This window comes from Nerophis ophidion, linkage group LG21 (assembly GCF_033978795.1).
Source record: "Nerophis ophidion isolate RoL-2023_Sa linkage group LG21, RoL_Noph_v1.0, whole genome shotgun sequence".
In the NCBI taxonomy this organism is placed as follows: domain Eukaryota; kingdom Metazoa; phylum Chordata; class Actinopteri; order Syngnathiformes; family Syngnathidae; genus Nerophis; species Nerophis ophidion.
The window spans coordinates 25,757,965-25,783,083 of NC_084631.1; the positions used below are offsets into that span (position 1 = coordinate 25,757,965).

At 39.4% G+C, this 25,119-nt stretch overlaps 1 protein-coding gene across 2 annotated transcripts in view; it reads right to left on the reverse strand.

Annotated features, from left to right (window-relative positions):
- The window catches only part of phf1 (PHD finger protein 1), a 70,381-nt gene that overhangs the window by 7,566 nt on the left and 37,696 nt on the right, over positions 1–25,119 (reverse strand). The window contains exons 7-13 of one of the 2 annotated variants that reach the window (XM_061882354.1): positions 18,524–18,592; positions 18,312–18,435; positions 14,974–15,041; positions 13,352–13,489; positions 3,794–3,872; positions 2,783–2,898; positions 2,318–2,404 (exon numbers count right to left, since the gene is read on the reverse strand). In XM_061882354.1, coding sequence (XP_061738338.1) covers positions 2,318–2,404; positions 2,783–2,898; positions 3,794–3,872; positions 13,352–13,489; positions 14,974–15,041; positions 18,312–18,435; positions 18,524–18,592 — 681 coding nt within the window. The remainder of the gene's footprint in view (positions 1–2,317; positions 2,405–2,782; positions 2,899–3,793; positions 3,873–13,351; positions 13,490–14,973; positions 15,042–18,311; positions 18,436–18,523; positions 18,593–25,119) is intronic. The other variant, XM_061882355.1, reaches the window with a different exon arrangement.

The window sequence follows — 25,119 nt, forward strand, 5'->3', positions numbered from 1 at the left end:
CAGCAGCCTGAAGGCCACTTTGTAACGTGATTATGCATCATTTAAAGACACTTCTAGCTTCTGAGTGTAACAAAAACAAGCTCTGAACCAGTGTTGCATGGCATAGACCAGAATATATATCTTGATATAGGTATATTGTATATCCTGAAAACGATGTATAGTTATCTTTTTACTAATGTATGTATGTGTGTGTGTATATATATAGTTTGTATTTTCTCCTTTTTTTAAGGTGTATGTTATATGTATATGTGTAAATGGCAATACAATTTTTTTTAATGTATAGGAATGTACAACATCTGGACTATATCTGACTAATCTAAGTCTATGAGCACGAACTCTTGAACTCTACTTGGATGAGCGGCGAAACCTCTTCTAAGACAAACCGAACAGTCCAGTTGCGATCAATTGAACGCCCTGAGACAACATCTGTAATTTCTGGGTGTCTGCGGGACTGCTTGTCATAGATGATGCCTTTGGACGATAAGTCTGTTAGTTAATGTGTTTTTATTTTCATCATTTGGTGATTTTGATGCAATGTTAGTATTTTGTATATTGTACTATTCTTCATGTCATGTCTTCAAGTGATAGAAAAGAATAGACACGTTCAAGTAGCCATATAACAACTGTTTGGCAACATGTTGATTACTGTTGTTTAGTCCATGTCTGACTTTTTTTAATCCAAACAAAGAATTTTCCTTTCCTCTTTATGGATGTATATTACTCATGTTTAAATAAGTTTTATTGAATTAATATTGGCTCCAAAATATCAGTTATGGACCTCCTCAACTACTAATAATTGGTATCGACACCGGAAAAGACCAATCAGTCAATCTCTAGTAAAAAGGGCACCACAATATAATAGTTTTGCTGTAGATGTATGTTTACAATACAAACAACAGAGATTTGTATCCTACAATAAACATTTTTATGACATCCGTCCATCCATTTTCTACAGCTTTTCCCTGTTGGGCTTGTGGGGGTGCTGGAGCCAAATCTCAGCTGCATTCGGGACATATTACGATAAATATCAAACAGCACCACTCCGGACATAACAATAAAACAAATGTCACTGAGGTAATTGGAGTCAAACGACTGGAATGTATATGTTTAGTTTTATATATTCAGACAAAATAAATTTAACAATATAAGAAACTGAACATACATTCAATCAGAAGACATGATAAATGTAACAAGTGGATAACTAGTTGGCTTGCGAGCTAGCTAACTGCTGTCACACTGAGGCAGACTGGCAACTAACGCAAAGGAAATTAAAATACCAGAAAAGTTCAAACGTATAGCTCTGTTTTTCAAGGGACAGTTGCCAACCAAACATCACTTGAATGTGTTTTCTGAACGTGAGTATGCCCTCGTTGAGAGGATCGGTGAATCATCATTTTATCTGATCTCACAAATTAAATGTTTATGCTAACCATCAAGATGTAAAGTCTCAGTTCTGTCTGGTGAGTCCTGAAATATCCAAACTACACCTTCCTATTTCTAACTAACCTTTACAAGGGCTACACACTCCGCTATTTTTTGATTAGTTGACTGTCATATCCTTGTCATATTCATCTTTATTCAATTCAATGGCAAGGTACATGCTGTTGCAGTTATCCATGACAACCCAATACTGGAAACGTAAGCCTGATGAGCATCTGCCTGGTGGAAACAGTTATATTATGATTTTTTTTAAACTTTTAAAACACTTCCTGGTTGTCCATACAACATATAATGGTGGTGCATTAGTCCAGATTTCTTCAATCCACTTTTCTTTAGAATGCGCATATTTGTGGGTGGTCTTATTGACTTCCACTGCATGTCTACCCTATCAGCCATTTTGTAGTTTTTAGCGCTTCCATATGGAGTCTATAGACTACTCCAAAAAATTAAAATGGGGCACTCGCACAAAGTTCTTCAGGAAAACTTCTACCATATATGGAGATATCCTCTGCCGTAAGTAAGGCCAAATATGTCTCTAAAGTCTTAAATTCCAAGATGTTCGTTTGCAGAAAGTTTGAAAGAACCCAAGATTGTTTTATAAATATCTCCGCCATTCCGCCATGGTTTGATTTCACATTTTCGGTACTTACGGGATTCCAAATACTAAAAAACAAGTACAGTGGTACCCACACACTATACCATAATTTAGTTCTATTAATTGTCAGGTTATACTGCGCCAAACCAACTGTACTGCTTGTTCTTTTACATGAATACTGAATTCTTACTGCTCCGTAGGGATCACAGAATCATACGTACACCATACTGTGAATGCAAGTGTCATCTGCAAATGTGTCACGTATGATAGAACAACACAGACCTGTTATAGTGATGGAGATCCCTGGAAAGTGTACTGTTTCCATTGTAAGTGGTGTGGTACAGAGCATACCTCCGCTTTGGGGGAGAGCTGGGGCAAAAAAAAAACACATTTTGGGTTAAAGTAAAAAAAAAAAAATTTTTTTTAATTCTCAAAGAAAAATGACACCCCATTCATAGTAGTCAGTAGAAATTACCAACATCCTAATTTGGAAGAGTGCTTTTTGTCAAACAATGTGCAGACAAATAAAATAATCCCATTACCCTGAAGTGGCAGAGCATTCAATTGGATCAAGTAGTAATGTACAGCATTGTTGTTATGTAGGATCTTTAAGGTAAAGTTACATTGATTTGTAGTGTTTCAACTGATAAAATAGTCCTACAAAGTTGATAGAGACCCCCAATTATGTCACCCTGCAACCCCATCAGCCAGTTATAAACACAACAACATGCCACCAGCATCCTTCACCTCAGGTTCAGCTCCTCCTCTGACTTCTCAGGGGTGTATAGGCCATCCCCTTCCACGTAGCCATGGCAACAGGGCAGCAGCTCAATGGGGTTGGAAGAAACCGGGGGCGGACAAGCCTTGACACAAGACACACACACACACACACAGATCAGACGGCATCATCACAAGAGTCAATCAAGCACAGAGACAGAGAGCTGCATGAGCACTGCAGCCTTCCTGTTCTATTTCCAAACACAATTTCTGCTTTAAGTTGGATACAGCTAGACAAATATTTGTGTGTGTGTATAGATATATATATTTTTGGACAAATATTTGTGTGTGTGTGTATGGATACATATTTTTTGTCATGCATTGCCGAAGGGGGCCTTCTCAGACACAGCAGCAAGACAACCTCATCAAAACACAATCAGGTTCAGCTATCCATCCGTCAGAATGTGGCTGCAATATTGTTCCCTTTGCTAGCATTACTTTTAGCACGCAGATTATTATACCGCGGCGTTAGCACCTTTAAATGGATGAAACGTGTGGCTGCTGCGTTGTCAAGGTGCCAACGCCATCTGGCCTATTCATAATCGAAAATAAAGTGCACTTGGAAGCCCTCCCAGCCTGTCGTGCTCAAACCATCACACTCCTCCGAGATGGACGGAGCACAAAGACTACAAGATTTTTCCAGGATGACTTTGTTGTGCACAATTCGTGCTGTGTGGGGGAGGACATCATGCGTAAGCGGTTAAGAATGCTTGTGTAAAAATAGACACCGTCATCGCGATCTCCCGGGAATCGGGTTTGATGATCGCTATGAATGTGATGCCGGAGATGTTGACAGCACACGTGAAGAGGTTTAAATGATACGTTTGATGCTACAATGGACTTGAAAGCACCATCAGGCATCAAACATGGAGGGATGTGGAGACACTGCGCTCCACTGGGGATGAATAGCAACTCACAAAGACTGTAAAATGAGCGGCGTTTGACTGATGGACAGTTTTTTTGGATAGCAGCGACACTGACCTGTGTCTCCATGATGCGACGCTTTGATTTACGCGATTCTGGTCCGCTCGACCTCCTCTGGCAGGGTAGCGACAGCGGGCTGACATTGATGAAAACAAAAACAAACACATGCGATATAATGCTTTTGCTAAGTAGAAAAGGTCCAAAGTTTCTACAATTTTCTGTGTGAGGAATAAAATAGGGATTAACGAGCCAGAACTGTACATTTATTTTACCTTGTAATTACCATCAAACAGCAGCTTGTAGAGCAGATATGTCCAAAGTACCGGCCCAGTAGAATTGTTGTTATTATCCCTTGCTATTACACCGACAACAACAAAACTGGAAATGACCCAAAATAGTGCCAACGGACAAAAATAAAGGATTACAGTATTGTTTAAAGATTTCTGTCAGGGAGATCACGTATACCAGGATTATTGTGGCATTGTGCAGTTTCAACAGGATACACATGCTGTCAAGATTTTGTACGTTTTCAAAAGGTAATAGAGTTGCTGTTATTGGGGGTTTTTTGGTCTCAGTTTCTCCTGTCAGTAGGTTCCTGACAATCGCGTTTTATTACGTTTTATGTGACTTTGTCTTTACACCAGCAGTTCCCCTTCCTGACACCTTATCAATTATCTGGGCTCGACATTTCCATTGGACTCAAACCAGTATCTGCCGAAAAGTCTGCAGTGTGAAACATTACACCTCCTAAATATAATAGTACAGAATAATATTTTTTTAAAAGGCCCCATTTACACTGCAAGACCAAATCTGTTTATTCTGCCCTAAAGTGACACTGATCAGATTCTAAGAGCTCCAAAGTGCTTCAAATCTGATCTTTTCGCATCAGATTCAGGCCACGTCAGGCGGTAGTCTAAATCTAACCTGACTGTGGCCATATCCTTGTAGTTCGCTGAGCTCCACACAAGGATCTGGGCTCTAGGGCATTGCAAACTCCTTCAAGATAGCAATAAATAATGAACCAATCAGGATCGCCGGGCGGGATTTCATAGATGTGACGTAGCGCCGAAGCGACTGTTTTGATTCAAACAACAATGCCAGCACGCAGCTAGGAGTCGTGTCCAGACATTGATTCTGCTATTGCAACTGTTTTGCAACATTGATCGTCTACTGACATTGCTGCATTGTTTCATTAAAAGTTATTTAACTTTTCGCTATGTCGTCATCCAATATGTCTGCTGTTCTGTTTTAGATTTCCCAGCGTTTTTCTCATCAGCATCACAGATTGATTTGGATGTGAGTGGTTGAAGGAGCACGTCATTCAAGATAACGGACAAGTGGTATATCCAATCACATACAATGATTTTTTTTTTTTTACAAGACCCCACCTTCTGAAATACATCTCCTATTGAGAAGTTCCAGACCCTTGTGTGGAGCTCAGCGAACTAAAAGGATCTGGCGAGAGTCAGGTTAGTCTAAATCCGATTGGAACCTGATCTTTCAAATGTGACTTAAGTGTAAACGCAAGATGTATGTGACTTTTTCGTTGGATTTTGGGCGAGGAATGTTATTCGTGTGTGCCAGCGGAAGTGGATACTTCATCACAACCTCCGGTTTCGGTGAGCAAAGTCAATTTCCCGAAATTTCAGTGCATCAGTTGTCGATACTACGCAAATAATAGGCTGTATATAATATATGAGTATATATCTTTATTCCAAAGAATTAGCGATTGTTTATGTCTGTGCCAAAAAAGATTAGAGCCCTCCCAATTGCATTACACCAGGGGCGCTCACACTTTTTCTGCAGGTGAGCTACTTTTCAATTGACCAAGCCGAGGAGATCTACCTCATTCCTATTTATAATTTGTATTTATTTATTTATGAAAGAGACATTTTTGTTAACAAGTTAATGGTGTTATATGATAATACAAGCATGTTTAACACACATAGATTCCTTTCTTTCATGAAGACAAGAATATAAGTTGGTGTATTACCTGATTCTGATGACTTGCATTGATTGGAATTAGACAGTGGTGCTGATAACGTCCGCATTTTCAAATGGAGGAAAAAAAAAGTCCTCCATACTGTCCAATACCACATGAAAGTGGTTGGATTTGGCATCTCATTTGTCCAACTTGCATACTCGTTTTTAAACACTTTGTTATGAGAGTAGCATATGTGTGTGGCCCTTTAATGTCTGGCAGCAGGTGAGTGACGTCAGTGAGTGTGGGGGTGGGCAAGCAAGTGAGAAAGCGGTCGCTGAGGGCGGGGGAGAAATACATTGGCATCAAACTCCGTAGCTTGCTAGCTTGTGCACGCTAGCTTTCTGAGACTCTTATTTTGTTAGCACAGGCAGGATGAAACAGGTCTTTTATGGTGAAGACAGGAACTGTGCAGTCGGTCTTTAGAGTTTTGACAGTAGGTACGGAGTCTCTAGAAATAAAATGTTAGTGATTTTTTTCTTAAATATGATCTCGCAGCAGCCAGCGTCATCTCACAAGATCCTCGGGTGCCGAGAATGTCAAACAACTGACGAAAGTGAAGTCTTGGTATGATAGATGATTGCTCATTTTTCTGTATATTTTTTAATGCCTGGCTTGAGATCGACTGACACACCCTCCGAGATCGACCAGTCGATCGCGATCGACGTAATGCCCACCCCTGCATTACACTATATATGTCAATACATTACATTGCTTTTTTATTTTCATGTAAAAAACATTTTTTTTTAGGTAGTGATGACGATATCTTCAGTGGCAACTTTTATTTTATTTTGTAGCAATAGTAGCAACTTCCTTGTTAATTTACGGAAGCTGGTCAACCTCCTTTGTTTCACTTTATCGAACTGCGCATGCAAGTGACGTCAACGCCACTTATTACACTGGTGACTGGAGTCTAATAAAAATCACATTTTACTTGCCATGTAAACACTGCGCTGGAAAAAAAAATGTGATATCTGAAAAATTTGATTTGGGCCACTTTAGCCTGCAGTGTAAACGTAGCCATAAAAGAAACACTAGATTGTCCCTTTTGTCAGCTGTACTAAAATGAACCTGTTTTTCTTGCGTAAACCATATCTTGATTTTAGCACGTTCCATTGTTTAAAGAGTTTTCCGAAATGCAACAGTCATTTGAAAAAGTTGCAGCACTCCACAAGACATCTGTAGAGCTATATAACTGCCAAATTGGGTTCTTGAGAAGAATGCAAAAGACAACTGACCCCCTCCACAAGGAGAACAAAAATGACCCGAGCAATATAAAAAAGCTGATTGCCTATCTTGTATGACAGTCACTGTGTGTTCTTTCACAGAGGAATACACACGTGTACAGCAGTACATTTTGTGGCAGTAGAGAAGTAAATATCCAAGTCTAAAATTTGTAGTCCTGTAATTCTTCTATTACAGTGGTTCTCAAATGGGGGTACGCGTACCCCTGGGGGTACTTGAAGGTATGCCAAGGCGTACGTGAGATTTTTTAAACATATTCTAAAAATAGCAACAATTCAAAAATCCTTTATAAATATATTTATTGAATAAGAAATGCAACAATTCAGCGTTGACAGCTAGATATTTTGTGGACATGTTCCATAAATATTGTTTATGTTTGAAATATTCTGTTTTTGTGAAGAAATGTTTAGAATTAAGTTCATGAATTCAGATGGATCTCTATTACAATCCCCAAAGAGGGCACTTTAAGTTGATGATTACTTCTATGTGTAGAAATCTTTATTTATAATTGAATCACTTGTTTATTTTTCAACAGGTTTTTAGTTATTTGCATATTTTTTTTTCCAAATAGTTCAAGAAAGACCACTACAAATGAGCAACATTTTGCACTGTTATACAATTTGATAAATCAGAAACTGATAAAATAGTGCTGTATTTTACTTCTTTATCTCTTCTTTTCAACCAAAAATGCTTTGCTCTGATTAAGGGGTACTTGAATTAAAAAATGTTCACAGGGGGTAGATCACTAAAAAAAGGTTGAGAACCACTGCTCTATTAGATAAATCTCTGGGTGGCTATGCAAGTGTAAGTTGGTAAATCTCACTCCCTGACGTCTTCATGGGGAACTGCATTATTTCGAGAATTTTGCCTATGGTTGACAATCCTAATGAAAGACAATTTGTAAACATCGACTCGTTCATGGTGTCTGGCAATGCAGCTATTGGAAGCAATCCATTCTGCCTCTGAATCACTTCGAAAATGTGTCCATAAACTGCCAACAAATACTTAAAAGTGCCATATGTATTAATGTGGCCAGAAATGGTACTGCAATCACGGCCAAAATTCTGTAGTCCCCTCCCACTCTCCCTGACTGAGGTTGCCAGATACGCAGCCGAATCCGAATCTTACTTCAAGGAACTTCAAATGGCAAACGACGAGTCCTACGCTGTAGCTTTCTTTTGTTTATGCTTCTTGCAAGATGGTTTACTAAGTAATTAGGCCACATCTTACGGATGTCGATTTGCCAAATGTATTCGTAAAGTTACGCAGCAATATTTTAGTCAGGAGTCGGGACAGAATGGATAGCAAGCCAAGGCCAACAGTAAATTTACCGCCACATTTCGTTCAGCATAACTCCATGTTGTATCCAACCTGACGCAATGGATTCTCTTCCATGTACGCACACCAAAAAGAGCATCGTAAACAAACATAAATAGACGGAGAAGACATTGAAAGGGTTTTGGGTGTAATAATAGATGATAAAATTAACTGGAAATCTCATTAAAAAAATATGCAACATAATGTGGCAAGAAATATTTCAATAATAAACAAAGCAAAATGTGTTTTGGACCAAAAATTACTCCATATTCGCTACTGCTCGTTAGTGTTACCATATCCGAGTTATTGTGCAGAACTATGTGGAAATAATTACAAATGTGCACTTCATTCACTAACTGTTAAAGAAAAGATCAGTTAGATTGATACATACTGTTGGATATAGAAAATATAAAAACACTTTATTTCACCAATTCATCCATTTTCTACCGCTTATTCCCTTTGGGTATGTGGGGGGCGCTAGTGCCTATCTCAGCTACAATCGGGCGGAAGGTGGGGTACACCCTGGACAAGTCGCCACCTCATCACTATTGAAATTCAACAATTTGGTAAAATTGCAAACAAATTATTGTACAAAGCAAACTATAACCTGCTACCCAAGAATGTACAACAATTCTTCTCAATTACAGAGGAGAAATATAACCTTGGAGGAAAAACAAACTTAAAACATTTGTATGCATGTACAACATTTAAGACCTTTAGCATATCAGTATGTGGAATTAAACTATGGAATGGATTAAGCAAATAAATTAATGTACTGATATGATCCAGTTTAAAAGGTTATTCAAATTAATAGTGCTTACAAAGAACAAGGAAGAAGAATTATGAGAAATACCTTCAACCTTATTGAAAACTGGATATTTTTTGTCTTGAATAATTTGAGAATCAGAACGACTTCTTTTAGATTTACTATGGTCTGACATGTTTAGTAACTTTACCAGTGGCAGTAGCCGGATGAAAGGGGGCGGTGCGTAACTGGCAACCTGGATGTTACACACTCACAGACTTTCTATTTGATCAAACGGTGGAGGGCGGGGCATCAAAATGAAAATGATAACAATATTTTGAGGCTGTATAGCTAATTTTGAAATGAGCATATCCTGGCTGAACTACTGTTATCAGTTGTAAAGGTATTCGCAAAAAACATGATTTATTGATGCCTTTATCAGGGCCATTTAATGACTTGACATGAAATTATTACATATGGCACCTTTTTAATTTACATTCCATAGCCTGTATAATAACCAATCTGGAGCAACATTGTTATTGTAAGGGCAAGCACTGAAGAACTGTTTGTTTAGGATAGTAAGACATGGCCTTGCGACGGCATGCTACAGTATTAGCCGTCAGCTAGCTGCTGCGTCAACAGTTGAATGAATTTTGAGTTTATGCGCAAGACAATAGGACACCAATCTCTAGTGACTGAAAAACATGAACAATCATATTACAGTATCTGTAAACTATCCTTTCATGTTTTGTTTGTACACAGCTAGCCAGACAGCGTATGTACTGTAGTTGTAATAACACGCATGACGTGGCGCAGTTGGGAGAGTGGCCGTGCACAACCCGAGGGTCCCTGGTTCAATCCCCACCTAGTACAAACCTCGTCACGTCCATTGTGTCCTTGAGCATAACACTTCACCCTTGCTCCTGATGGGTGCTGGTTAGCGCCTTGCATGGCAGCTCCTTCCATCAGTGTGTGAATGTTTGTGTGAATGGGTGAATGTGGAAGTAGTGTCAAAGCGCTTTGAGTACCTTGAAGGTAGAAAAGCGCTATACAAGTACAACCCATTTACCATTTGTGTATTATGATCAATGTTATAGTGACTGTCACTCACTCAATGGACAGTTTTCCAACTGTCCGGGAAGGTTTTTTTAAGTTGATTTTGGATAAGTACGCCAATAATGGCGAAGTAGCTTGGCTCCAAGTTCCAAATTTATATGTCAAGTCACGCCGACCCCACTCACTCGGCTTCCGTCTGCTCCAACGTCCACTCTCTCATCGTGCTTGCTTCTCGTGCTGAGCCCCCTTCTCTACTCCATCTACACATACGACTGCACACCTGCCCACTCCAGCAACTACATCATCAAATTTGCGGATGACACCACCGTAGTGGGGCTCATCTCGGAGGGAGACGAGGCTGCATATCGGGATGAGGTGGAGAAGCTGTCGGATTGGTGCAAAGTCAACAACCTGGCCCTGAACACCACCAAGACCAAGGAGCTGGTCATAGACTTCAGGAGGAAAAAAACGGACATCCTGCCCCTGATCATCAGTGGTGACTGTCTGGAGAGGGTCTCCGACTTCCGCTCCCTGGGAGTCCACCTGGCCAACGACCTATCCTGGAGCACCAACACCACGGCTACCATCAAGAAGGCACACCAGAGACTGCACTTCCTGAGAATACTCAGGAAAAACCACCTCTCACAGGAACTGCTGGTGTCCTTCTACCGGTGCTCCATTGAGAGCATCCTGACCTACTGCATCTGCGTGTGGTTCAGCAGCTGCACGGCCGCAGAGAGAACGGCGCTCCAGAGAGTCATAAAGACCGCCCAGAAGTTAATCGGATGCCCCCTCCCCCCCCTGGCTGACCTGTACAGCTCCCGCTGTCTCAGGAAAGCACAGAGCATCCTGAAAGACCCATTCCACCCCGGGCACATCCACCTGGAACTGCTACCCTCAGGCAGACGCTACAGGGTGCTAAAAGCGAGCACCAATAGACTAAAAAATAGCTTTTACCCAAAAGCCATAGTAGCACTAAACAGGTACTGAGTGAGCACAATATGTCCATCATGTCCTCATGTGTAATGTTTAAATGTTTTTCTATTTTTTCGGACTACAATGTGCAATAATGTTTTATGTATGTATACATAGATACATCTGTCATCTCTATCTTTTTTTTATTAATTTTTTTATTTTTTATTATTATTATTTTTTAAATTTATACTACCATATTGTATATGCACCTTAGGAGGAGCTGCTCCAATTTCGTTGTTCTTTGAACCTGTTCATTGCAATAATGACAATAAAACTCTATTCTCTATTCTCTATTCTAATAAGCATTACATCATCCTCCTAATAATCAGCTTAAAAAAGATAAGGTTGTGAATCCTCTTTTGTCCAAATATAGTCATTTTCATTGTCTGTTACTAAGTCTGCCATGATTAGAAGACACTCGCCTTTGTTTCAGGAAGTAGGGACACACTTTTGTTGACGGAAGTCGGACGTAGTTGCTATGGAAACGGAAATAAATGTGCAGAGGAAATAAGTTCCGCTCTTGCTTTAAATGACCAACATACAGTAAATATTGTACAAAAATTGTATTGTTATGAATGTGTGTTACTACATTTTATATATATATATATATATATATATATATATATATATATATGCGTGTATATTGTATATAATAATAATAATGGATTCGATTTATATCGCGCTTTTCTATTGTTATATACTCAAAGCGCTCACAGAGAAGTGGGAACCCATCATTCATTCACACCTGGTGGTGGTAAGCTACATCTGTAGCCCCAGCTGCCCTGGGGTAGACTGACGGAAGCGTGGCTGCCAGTTTGCGCCTACGGCCCCTCCGACCACCACCAATCATTCATTCATCATTCATTCACCAGTGTGAGCGGCACCGGGGGCAAAGGGTGAAGTGTCCTGCCCAAGGATACAACGGCAGCGACTTTGATGTCAACATGTGGGAATCCAACCTGCAACCCTCAGGTTTCTGGCACGGCCGCTCAACCCAATATATATTACATATTGGTATGAAAGTGTATGTTACTACATTTTAGTTATACTTACAGTGTGTATATTGTACATATTACATATTGTTTTAAATGTGTCTGCTACTACAGCATAAATATATATATATATATATATATATATATACAGTATATATACTTGCAGTGTGTATATTGTACATATTACATATTGTTATGAAGATGTCTGTTACTACATTATATATATATATACTTGCAGTGTGTATATAAAACGATGGAGGGTTTGAAGTTGTTATAGAGGCTTTGAAGGCTACAACGGTGACTCCCGTTAGCTGCATTTTGCAAGTATTTTTTTTAATGATCTTTAAAATCCTATGTGTTCTTGTCTTTCATAAATAATGATTGTAGACGGTAGGCAAAATTCCCCCCAAAAAGTGTAGCACTTCTTTAAGAGTTCAAGGCAGGCATTGAGTTGACCGCCCAGGTTTTTAACTCAATTCCTCGATTATTTTATTTATAATGAAATACTTCTGTCAACAAAAATGTAGCATTGCACATTGCATGCAAATAATCATCTCTAGCATTGTCATTAATAAAGTGCAAACTTAAATGTATTTCTTGAAAAAAATTGTGTAAAAAAAAGTGTAATATTGTGTAATATGCAAATCAGTAATCAAGTAAAACATTGAGAGGACTTTAGTGTAATATTGTGTAATATGCAAATAAATAATCAACTAAAACATTGAGAGGACTTTAGTTTTAGTAAGTGAATAAAAAAAGATGCTTTTTCACGGCTTCAGTCATCACTGTGCATTGCTCTCCTTTTAATCACACAAGGTACTTTGTGTAAATAATGATGAATAATTACATGGAGTTTGTTGTTGGTTTCTTGTTTGCCTCGTAAACAGTTGCATTTCCCCCACTTGCCTCGATACCTCAGGTTTTCAGATGCTGCAATAAGTTTCTTGTGCCGCTGCCTTTGCAGCGTGCAGTCATTTGTTCCATGCCTGTTGCCGCAAATCCAAACCATTGACGACACTTTTCTTCTCTTTGGAACAAACGTCTCTCTTTCTTTAGCGTTATCATTAGCCATGTTTTGCTAGGTGTGGGACTCTCCGCTAAGTAAATAAGTAGGAGGGTGCCAAAGCAAGAGGAGAAAAAACATTATTTTTAAAATTGTCAGCAAAATCGATGTATCGCCCAGGCCAACTGTCATTCGGAGGACCCAGTTTTGAGTCATGTGGACAGCAGGGGCTGGACAAACCAAGACAAAACACCGATACTGTAGTGGTGAATATCGCCAAAGGGAGAAACTCAGTCCTTACTCTGACCTTCTGCGGTGCGATATGTTGATTGGCGGCTCGGTGATGAGCGGCGACGAGTCTGACGTCAGCGGCGGCGGGGCTCGTACCTGAAGCCCAAAAAGACACTTCTTCTTCTTGATCTCCTTTCCAGAGACGAACCTGCGCGACATCACAGGGAGAAAAAAACGTCACGTAAATGAAGTCACAGTAAACAGGATGACGCTCCTCTTTAAGCCGCTAAGCAAAACATACTAAATGAAATTAGTGACAGTCTTGGACATGATTAGAGACTAAGGAATTAGGCTCTTTTTGTCTGAATCAATGCAAAGCTATTTGGAGCAAAGGCGCCGATCTACATTTCTCGGTGCTCGGTGTGTGTATTAGTGTTGTACCGGTACCAAAAGTACTTTGGTACTTTTCTAAATAAAGGGGACCACAAAAAAATGTCATTATTGGCTTTATCTTAACGAACATAAATTTAGGGTACATTAAACATATGACTCTTATTGCAATTTTGTCCTTAAGTAAAATAGTGAACATACAAGACAACTCGTCTTTTAGTAGTAAGTAAACAAACCAAAGGCTCCTAATTTACCTGCTAACGTATGCGGTAACATATTGTGTCATTTATCATTCTATCTTTTTTGTCAAAATTATTAAGGACAAGTGGTAGAAAATTAATTATTATTCTACTTGTTAATTTACTGTTAATATCTGGTTACTTTCCGTTTCAATATGTTCTATCTACACTTCTGTTTAAATATAATAATCACTTCTTCTTTTTTTTGATACTTTACATTAGTTTTGGATGATACCACAAATTTGGGTATCAATCCGATACCAAGCAGTTACAGGATCATACATTGGTCATATTCAAAGTCCTCATGTGTCCAGGGACATAATTCCTGAGTTTATAAACATAATATACATTTAAAAAATACGAAAGAATATTTGTGATGTTAAAAAAATATCGATGTAATCATAGTATTATTGACTAGATAGGCTTTTTTATGAGGTATCACTACAGTGGATATTAGGTGTTGAGCCACCAATGGCGTTTGTTTATATTGTACCGTCCCGGAAGAGTCTGTGCTGCAGGGAATTCTGGGAATTTGTTTTGTAGTGTTTATGTTGTGCTGCGGTGCAAATTTTCTTCCAAATGTGTTTGTCGTTGTTGTTAGTGTGGTTTCACTATATGGCACATGTTTATGACAGTGTTGGCATTGTTCATACTGCCACCCTCAGTGTGACATGTATGGCTGTTGAGTAAGTATGCGTTCATTCACTTGTGTGTTGTGTGTTCCAAGTCAATGTGATTGTGTCATTAGTTAATTATCAGGCACAATGGTTAGGCTTTGTTAATTATACACTATATGAGTTGTATATATATTATGTAAAACTGACCAAACATGACATAAAATAAAGAACAAAAAGTGTAATTTTTCAAAAATTATTTTAAAGATTGAAAGTTGCTATCAATCCCACTTGGGTGCTCGGCATTGTCACCCACGGTATCGGCGCCTATGATTTGGAGAAATTACACTTCTGGTTATTGTGATTTAATTCTTAGACTATAATAAGAATCATAATGTAGTCTATGTCCACAAGAATCGTTTATGTTTGGGGTGTGTTTGACGTCTCACCTGTCCTTGTGGGAGTTGAGCGCGTTGAGGAGGCTGTGACAGCGGTCTTGTCTGGGTGTGTCAGAGAGCTGCGCCGCGCACATTGAATGAAAAGTTAACGCTGTATCGACAAAACAAACACAATCTTTCACCACAGCCGACATTGCATCGTATTGTAGATTGTATCGTATTCACGTGCTCTGGCAACTGGAGAGTTCGAGAAGCGTGGTCAAATAGAACCATGTCAAACACAACATTGTTTGTGACCTTTCCCAAATTGCATTACACAGAAGACCGATAGTCGAGTGGAAAAGATAAGCCTGGTCTCCACCAAGGTGTACGTGTGTTTCTACTGTCAAGCGTACGAAAAATAACACATTATTCATTATTGCATCCCAATAAGATGATGGGATCCAGATACTTGTTAAACACAGGAAAAGTTTAAGTAAAGTACCAATGATTGTAACACACACACTAGGTGTGGTGAAATTTGTCCTCTGCATTTGACCCATCCCCTTGTTCACCCCCCTGGGAGATGAGGGGAGCAGTGAGCAGCAGCGGTGCCGTGCCCAGGAATCATTTTTGGTGACTTAACCCCCAATTCCAACCCTTGATGCTGAGTGCCAAACAGGGAAGTAAAGGTTCCCAATTTTATAGTCTATTGTATGACTCAGCCGGGGTTTGAACTCACAACCTCCCGATCTCAGGGCGGACATTCTCACCACTAGGCCACTGAGAAGTAAACCTACCATCAGTAATTGTTGGAACTGGAAGAGAAGTAGGATTAAGTAAGATAATTAATAATTAATTTTAAGCTAATGCGCATTTCAGTTTCTTTTTTCACATATACTATTAGTTGTTTACGTTGTTTTTGCCGTCTTTGTCTCTTCTTATCGGTTGAATTGTTGTGTCGTAATCATGTTTAATCGGGCTGTAAATCTTTGGGCACCACGTGATTCAATTTACAAGGATCTTCTTCTGGTGCTATTTTCAATCCAAAGTAGCGTACTGTATTGTCCGGACTAGGGTTGTACGGTATGGACATGATGGCGCATACTGGTGACATTGCTGGTAATATCTGCTGAGGCGCATATGGGTCAACACACACACAGAGCACTTGCAAGCAGAAACTGTGGAGGCAAGAGGTTTTGTTTTCAAAACTAACAACGAATGCTTTAAAACATAGGTAGCTAAGGGCTTACGTTCATACACAGTGTTTTAGCTTCTTCTAAATCACTACTCCTCGCCTTCATGGGGACAAAGTAAGTTTCTTACGAGTAACATCCATGGAGGAGGAGGAATAGCTAAACATGCTTCATTACACACCGTGACAGGATTGAATCACTAACCGATACCAAGGATACCAAGTACAAGAGAGGTATTGAGTCGATACTACAATGATTACATGGATATTTTTTTTTGCCATTTTTATTTTTGAACAATGGCATTAAAAAGCATAAATTAGATTTCCTGGTACCTTTAGATACCCTGTACTACTAAAAGTTAAGTTGTCCGGTATGTTTACTATCTTATTTATTGCATAAAGTCGTCTTTGATTGCCTTAAGAAACATGTTTTAATGTATCATGAAGTTTTCTGTTAAAATTTAGTCATTAATGGCATGGTTTGTGGTCCCCTTTTATTTTGAAAAGTGTTGAAATACAATTTGGTACGGGTAACAAAGTATTAGTATCGAGCCAACCTTGTTTCGGACTCAATCTGTCAGTAGACTCGCTATGGAAGTGCTAAAAACTACTACAAAGATGTTGGGGAGAAAACACAGTCGAGGTGGAGGCATGTAAATAAGACACAAAACAGGGCATCTTGAAGAGACGGCCAGAAAGCATCTTGAAAATGATCTGTATAACAATCTATGCAACCATTTGATCACAAGGAAGTGTTTTAAATGTAGAAAAAAAATATAACGTCCTATTTTAAGTACACCCTGCACAATTTGAGCAGAAATTGATAGACAACTAAGATGTTGTTTAATTGCTAATTATGCATGCACAAGTCTGTATTAATTGAGCCAAGTTACTTACAAGACATTACTTGTACATAGGGCTGGGTGATATGGACCAAAACTGATACCATGGTATTTTTAGTCCAAATGGCGGTATACGGTATGTACGGGTATCTTTAAATTAAAACGTGTAATGTACAAAGTGTTTTTAGGCTAGATAATCAGTGCTGAGAGTACTCTGATTATTTTTGTTGTCAGTTGTAACGTAATTCGGGAGTGGAGAAGTCAGCACTGCGCCGCCATATTTAAAGAAAATAAATGCCCTGCCTCATATGTATTGGACAAGTCTTCATAAATACGCAAGGGGAAGGGTTGAGCCAAAGCAAAGCATAGCGCCCGTCAGGCGCAGAGAAGAGCAAATGCAAAGGTCTAAGGATGTTCTCGTTCATCCAGGTCATTGTCATCTCAACTGGACTGTTTGGTTTGTCTTAGAAGACGTTTCGCCTCTCATCCGAGTAGGCTTCATCAGTTCATGCTCATAGACTTGGATTGGTCAGATCAAGTCTTATACTTAGATTGGTCCGATCTCATCTTAGACTTGGACAAAGGCACATCAAAAGATATCGATATGGCCGTATTATCTCAAATATATACCGCTTTCTAAAATATTCCGGTATAACACTGGTATACCACCGAGCCCTGCTTGCACAATATCACGTTCAAGCACTTGTTGCGGGTGGCTGAGTCGGCATCTTTTGAGGTGAAGCACAACATAACTTTCCAGCGTTTCAGCATGAGTATTTAAGCTGTGCGGGTGAAAACCTGACATCAAGCCTAACAAAACCGTTGACCCACCCGGCATTTTTGTAATCACAATCAATTTAAATGAAATACTTCGTTTTTCAGTATAGTTACTACCGGAACCAAGTTAGATACTCATCTGTAGATGGTACATCACTATCATTTTGTTCAGAATATTTGAAATATACTGAAATTATCTTATAACTTTTTGGTATACAAGCCATGCTGTGTGGTAGCTAAATGTTGACGCAATGACGAATATTAAACAAAACTTGAACTATTTGACATTGTAGCATGGAAACACAAGTCAGGGTTTAGATTTACAGCAGTGTTTCAAACTGTACTCAACTGTGCCGATGGGTGATAACGTGGCTTTTGTTTGATTGTACATCAAAAAGCTCATTAGCAAATACGTCATGGAGTCATCTCCCAACTCTGCGAGCCTATTTCCTTTCACGGCACGTCAGGTTTTGAATGCTTTGAATTCAACTTTAATGATTGCTAATGTGCTTCAGGTCTCAGTTACAAAAAAAACGCCCGGCAGCATTTCACATAATTTCATCATGGTGTTTTTAAAGTAGGGGAATTCATAGTACCGCGCCAAGGAGCAACGAGTCCCAATTCTCGTTGGTGAAGGACAAGATTTCATGGTCAAAATCAAAGTACTTTCTCTTGCAGCACAGGGAGAGATGGTACAGCACCAAGTGAGCCAGATTCACCCTGCATTGCAAATAAAGAAAATTAGATGACGGGACCTAATATCAAGCTGGAAATAAAGTGGTGAAGGTGAAGTGACAATGGCTCTTACCAGGTCATTGGTAGTCTTTTGACCGTCTCTGGTCCCTTTGCACACACTGAGCACTGGAATTGATAAAACCTAAAACAAAGGTATAGAAAACACAGAATTGAACACTAAGCTACTTTTTTAAGTAAGCATAGTGAGAGAGAAAAATCATGACAAATTGCGAGCTGCAAACAGCTGGGATTGGACAATATTGTTATTTGAAGAAAAAGAGTGGAACAAAAGTAAATCACATGGAAATGTTCACTATTTACTTTGTTTCATGTTGTAGAAATAGTCAGTGATACACCATTTTTGTAGCTCTTCGTCTTAACCCGAGTGAACCGAATGCTAATGCCAACAAGCTAGCGCTAAATCTAATTTGTTAATTTTGTCGCCGTAGAGTAAAAACACTGACATTTATTTTTTACATATTATGTACATCTGAAATGGACCATAAGGAATCACCTGACTCATGAATTCATCATTTACTGAGGGGACGACTTTATATGACTGTTGGACAGGCCAGACTATTTATATAACATTCGTTACACTTTGCTTTTAAAATGATATCGTTTTGCTTTGTAATTTACTTACTTACATTTCAGTAAAATAAATATTATCGCCTCGACCTGGAAAGTGTAATAGGTTAGGTGAGTGAGTGGTGAAGCATAGTTGGGATTGGATGTAAGCCCGCCCCACATCAGTGGTTAATGCAAAAGAATAGCAAGGCCATTACAGTTTGGCAACAGCGACTTCACACTACAAGTTGCCAGAATGATGTTGAGTCCAACAACAAATTGCCTTAGAGCAGGGGTCACCAACGCGGTGCCCGCGGGCACCAGGCAGCCCGTAAGGACCAGATGAGTCGCCCGGGGCCCTGTTCTAAAAATAGCTCAAATAGCAGCACTTACCAGTGAGCTGTCTCTTTTTTATTTTTATTTTATTTATTTACTAGCAAGCTGGTCTCGCTTTGCTCGACATTTTTAATTCTAAGAGACACAAAACTCAAATAGAATTTGAAAATCCAAGAAATATTTTAAAGACTTGGTCTTTACTTGTTTAAATAAATTCATTTATTTTTTTACTTTGCTTCTTAAAACTTTCAGAAAGACAATTTTAGAGAAAAAAATACAGCCTTAAAAATGATTTTAGGATTTTTAAACACATATACCTTTTTACTTTTTAAATTCCTTCCTCTTCTTTCCGGACAATTTAAAACAATGTTCAAGTAATTTTTTTTCATTATTGTAAAGAATGATAAACACATTTTAATTTCATTCGTAATTTTAGCTTCTGTTTTTTCGACGAAGAATATTTGTGAAATATTTCTTCAAACTTATTATGATTAAAATTCAAAAACATTATTTGTCTTTGTTAGAAGACTACTTGGTCCAATTTGTTATATATTCTAACAAAGTGCAGATTGGATGTTAACCTATTTAAAACATGTCACCAAAATTGTAAAATTAATCTTAATCAGGAAAAATTACCAATGATGTTCCATAAAACATTTTTTAAATTTTTTCAAAAAGATTCGAATTAGCTAGTTTTTCTCTTCTTTTTTTCGGTTGAATTTAGAATTTTAAAGAGTCGAAATATATTTATAAAAATATTTATCTGTTTCTATATATATTTATTGTGAGAATTCATTAAGATAATCAGTGTTTCCACAAAGATCAATATCATTAATTATTAATAATAACATAGAGTTAAGGTAAATTGAGCAAATTGGCTATTTCTGGCAATTTATTTAGGTGTGTATCAAACTGGTAGCCCTTTGCATTAATCAGTACCCAAGAAGTAGGTTTTGATTTCAAAAAGGTTGGTGACCCCTGCCTTAGAGACTCTAACTCGAGATTTTTTTTTATAGAGGTTTACACGCGAAGCCTGTCCTCAACAAAGGCGACCACAAGGCAATGATGACAGTGATTGCTTGGATGACTGTCTTTGGCTCTCCTGAGCCGGCGCACTTTGACAGATTGTGTTTTTAATTTTAGCAAGGTTTCTAGTAACTTTGCTCACAACTTCTCCCTCGAGTGCTCTCGAGGGTGTCAGTTTAGTCGCCGACAACTCGATCCTGTGGACCGGTTGTACTCAGTTACAGGGTTACCAGGAGCAGGTCGATCAAACCTAACCCGACCAGGGTTGTTAGTTAGCACATGCCTATAAAAATAATAATTACTTAGCACTTTGAAAGCACATGACTACATTAGAGACACTGATTGTGTACGCTACATAATAAGATCATTATTAGATTCAACTTTAATGTCATTGCACATTAGTCGACTAATCTTTAAACTAGGCGTTGCCAAGTCGACTATCAAAGTAGTCAGTTGCAGCCCGAGTAACTAGCAAAATAAACCTTGTCAGCAGACCAGACTATCACCATTTCAACTCTGCACAGATGTCATGACCTGTGCACAGTATTGTAAAATGCTAGTTTAGCTGCTACCAAATAATTAGCCAATCACCACGGATTTTATTTCAACAACTAAAGGTACAAACATTATCGTAAATAATCCCACTACTTAATGCTGTGATCATTCGTGTTAATAGTGTTTTGATGCTCAGCGGACATGCTGTAATAAAATAAAAATAAACATACTCCATTGGCGGTGATGAAAAATGCAATCGAGACTTGGCTTCTATGGGGGCCCAGTCAGGAGTGGGAAAAAACTTCCATAGCAAAGCACATATACATATTACAACAAACATCTCGAGACTTGCAACAGAGGGAAGGGAGTGCAGGGTCATGGTGGTAGGCCGCAGCTCTCAGGCGCTGACTATTCTTTCATCACCCCTATGGGATTTGTGTCAAGGAGATTGGATTATGGTTAACATTTGTTGATGGACACATTCTTTTTTACAACACAAAAGAAAATAAACATTTCTTCCGGTGCGTACACTACATATGTCAGAGTATAAATAGTTAGGACCTTGGCACCAAGCGCTCAGATTAGATCAGTCTAAGCTAAGTCTACGAACATGAACTGATTAAAACTACTCGGATGAGAAGTCAAATGTCTTCTCAGCACGTGACTCTCTTCACAGAGAACCGTGGCTCTCCTGACATTTTAAAGACAAAAACTGTCAAACGATTTCTACTTTGGCACAATAACCGGTTTATGTGTTTACACTCGATTTAACTTCAGGATACACACCTGAACCTTATTGATGAAGGGGTCTGTAACCGACGTAGCCGAACCAGCCACTTCTGGAAACGGATATCTGGTCGCATTGGTTTATCATTAACAACCCTATTAAAAACTGTCTCTGTTAATGAGATTTAGACAAGTTCGGCATCGACAATGCTTAGTCAAATCTCTTGTCCATTGGACGTGCTCATATGGAACAATTCCACCAATGAAACACATTTTTTCCAGGTAGCAAGCTTACTGAATAGGGTGCAGTTTGTCTCGGTAGAGTCCTTTGATTTTTTTCATTTTGTACAATCCATTTTAACCCAGTTTGTTGCTCTCTCCCACATTACGGTGGCTACAGTACAGCTGTGTAAACAAAAGCTTTGGCCAGCAACAATGGCTACAGCAGCCCTAGAATGCATTGAGAAATCAGGTGCCCTTCTGAGCCCTGCACTGTAGTTGTTACGCTTTGAAACATTACACTCCATCAACACGTTTTCCTTTTATTTGAACTATAAGTGGCTAATCTCGGTTGACATGGTAACAACATTGTGCTGCAGCCAGTCTTTCTATATGCATGTTAGCTGAAGGTCGGGGGAATGAAGCGCACACAGAGACATGTTTACTATTCCACTTGGGAGCTCAGGCTTTACTCTTCTTCAATCAACTGCTCAGGAGATGTAGCGCCGCAACCTCGTCTTTCTTCACTGTCAATCTCATTCTGGAGACATGACCGGCATATCCTGCGCAACACTACCACAACAGTGCCACCTCTAAAGAGACTGAAGTCCTGCTATCTGTACAACAGGGCAGCAGAAGGGCTGCTTGTGTCCGTCCCTGAGGACCTGCCTACAGATGCACGGCTGGCGGCAGCCTGGAAGCAGGCATGGGAGTCGGCCTGGCCCGCACGCAACCGCTGTTACCCCGGATTTCCACTGAGTACGAATACGGCCGTGGACCGTCTTCATCGCGGAAGGGTGGCACCCTTCTGCCTTCTGGCAATACCCACCGCCATTCTGTTGCGGCTCCGTCGTACAGCGAAATAGCATGGACTTTTACGAGATCTTGTGAATTTGCGTTATAAAAGAAGTAGTAATAAAGTTAATGAATTATTCTGTCCTTCCACAGAATTAGAAGCAAAAAAAGTCAGTCTTGTCTTGATAAACCACACTTTTTTTTTTTTTGCAGCAAGCAACAATCCAACAGTAACATCATCCCTGGCGAGAATGTCACGCAATCAGTCCTCTGCTCTTCCAATTTCCATACCAGCTGACAATTGACACTTATCCCCATTTCATTTTGGACCTCCAGAATCAGCATGTTCTCATCAATTTGTGTCAACAAGATGAAACGTAGCCTGAAAACCTTTGACAAGTTGACTTTGTGTTTCTCGCCGCCCATTAGGACCTTTCAAAGTGTAAAATACGATCTGCCTTGAAGACGGAGTATGTTATTTGGAAACTAGGCAAGGCAAGGCAAGGCAGCTTTATTTGTATAGCAATTTTCATACACAAGGCAGACTCAAAGTGCTTCAGAGACAACAAAGTGAAATGAAATAAAATAAAATAAAAGCAAAATTAAAATGCAGACAATAAAAATAAAAACAGTGCGGACGTTAAAAGTTAAAAGAGTAAAAGATTTAGCTGAAAGCTAAGGTGAACATAAAAGTTTTCTGTTTAGTTTTAAAAGTAGTCAGAATTGGGGAAAGTCTGACACCTTCAGGAAGTTTATTCCAGCTATTTGTTGCATAGTGACTGAATGATGCTCTCCCTGGATTTGAGTTTACTCTGGGAACCGCTAACAAATTGGTCTCAGAAGATCTTAATGTTCTAGAGGGCTTATATAGTGGGAGCATATCAGTGATGTACTACGGCCCTAGACCATGTAGTGATTTACTATATGTGAGCAGGAGGATTCTGAAATCAATTCTCTGATGTACAGGGAGCCAATGTAAGGATTTAAGAATTGGTGTAATGTGCTCACATTTGTTGGTCTTTGTTAAAACTCTACCAGCAGCGTTCTGAACAAGCTGTAGCTGCCTGACAGTTTTTTTGGGAAGACATGCAAGGAGACCATTACAATAGTCTAGCCTACTGGTAATAAAGGCATGTACAAGTTTTTCTAAGTCTTGAGCTGACATGAGCCCTCTAAGTCTTGTTACATTTTTGAGGGGATAGTAGGCCGATTTTGTTGTGACTGTCGAAATGTAAATCAGATTTTAAAATAACCCCAAGATTTCTGGCTTTACTTGAGGTTTAAACCGGATACTTTGTTTTGTGTTTGCGCACAACTTCCTGTCCAACTAGCAGTTTTTAGCTCAAGTGAACGGATTTCTTGTGGCGTCCGGCAAAATGGAAGTTCTGCCTATAATTAGTGTTGGAATGCAGAACGACAACGGCATGTCGGTGACGTTCCGCGGGCAGTGGAAATTGACCTATTGACTTGAATGAAAATGGAAAGAGCCCACCTGTCCGCGGTCGTTTTGGATTCAGTGGAAATTCAGGTGTTACATCCAGGACTTGAGACGTGGCTCCAAAGGAGTGGAACAACGGACCCTAAACCGCCACCGAACTGGGGTCGGCAGTTTTAAAACATCCAGGAGCAAGTGGGGGCGGGCGAAGGGAGTATTTTGCGATGGTGGGGAGCAGACATAATCCAACACCTGTACAAAACACCCACGGAGGCCGACCACTTCGATGTAGGACCTGAGACGAAAACGTGGCTGTATGCTATGGAGTTGGACATTTGAGGATGACACACGAAAGAAGAAGAATCTCAATCTGACACCTCTCCCCCTGGATGGCTTCATTAATGACATCAATCAATGGTGTCATGGTGGCTAATAAACCCAGCTGGCTAATGACAACCATAACTTCACGGATGGATACGTTTTATTAAGCTCCAGAGAGGCTGCCTGTCAAAAGGCTCCTGCACAGGCTTGCATGTTCAGCCGCTTTTTTTTTCTTCTGGGTTTTAAATTTTTTTAGAACATGAGAGAGACTCTTAACCTTCTCAGCGAACAGCGGCAATGGAAGCTGTCATGTTCACGTCTTCATTTAGCTTAATCGGACTTCATCAACTTGTCCACACGATCAGTGACGGACGACAAGTCGCGCTTAATGAAGCACAAGACTACATGAGTACTTCATTCACTGCATGCTGCCGCCTGTTGATGTTTGGTTCTATCGAGGGATGTCCAATGAAATCATCAACCCGTATAATTACGAAAAAGGAGATAGATGATATCGCATTGGAAATAAACTACTGGAGAGTATCAGCATATCTGTAAGCATATCTGGTTCTATCATATTATACCTTACAGTTTGATTCAAATACAACTATTAATGTGATACTTTATAGAAGTACTTTATTCAGAATATCAGGGGACGGCTTGGCGCGGTTGGAAGAGTGGCCGTGCTAGCAACCTGAGGGTTCCTGGTTTTTGATTGATTGAAACTTTTATTAGTATATTGTACAGTA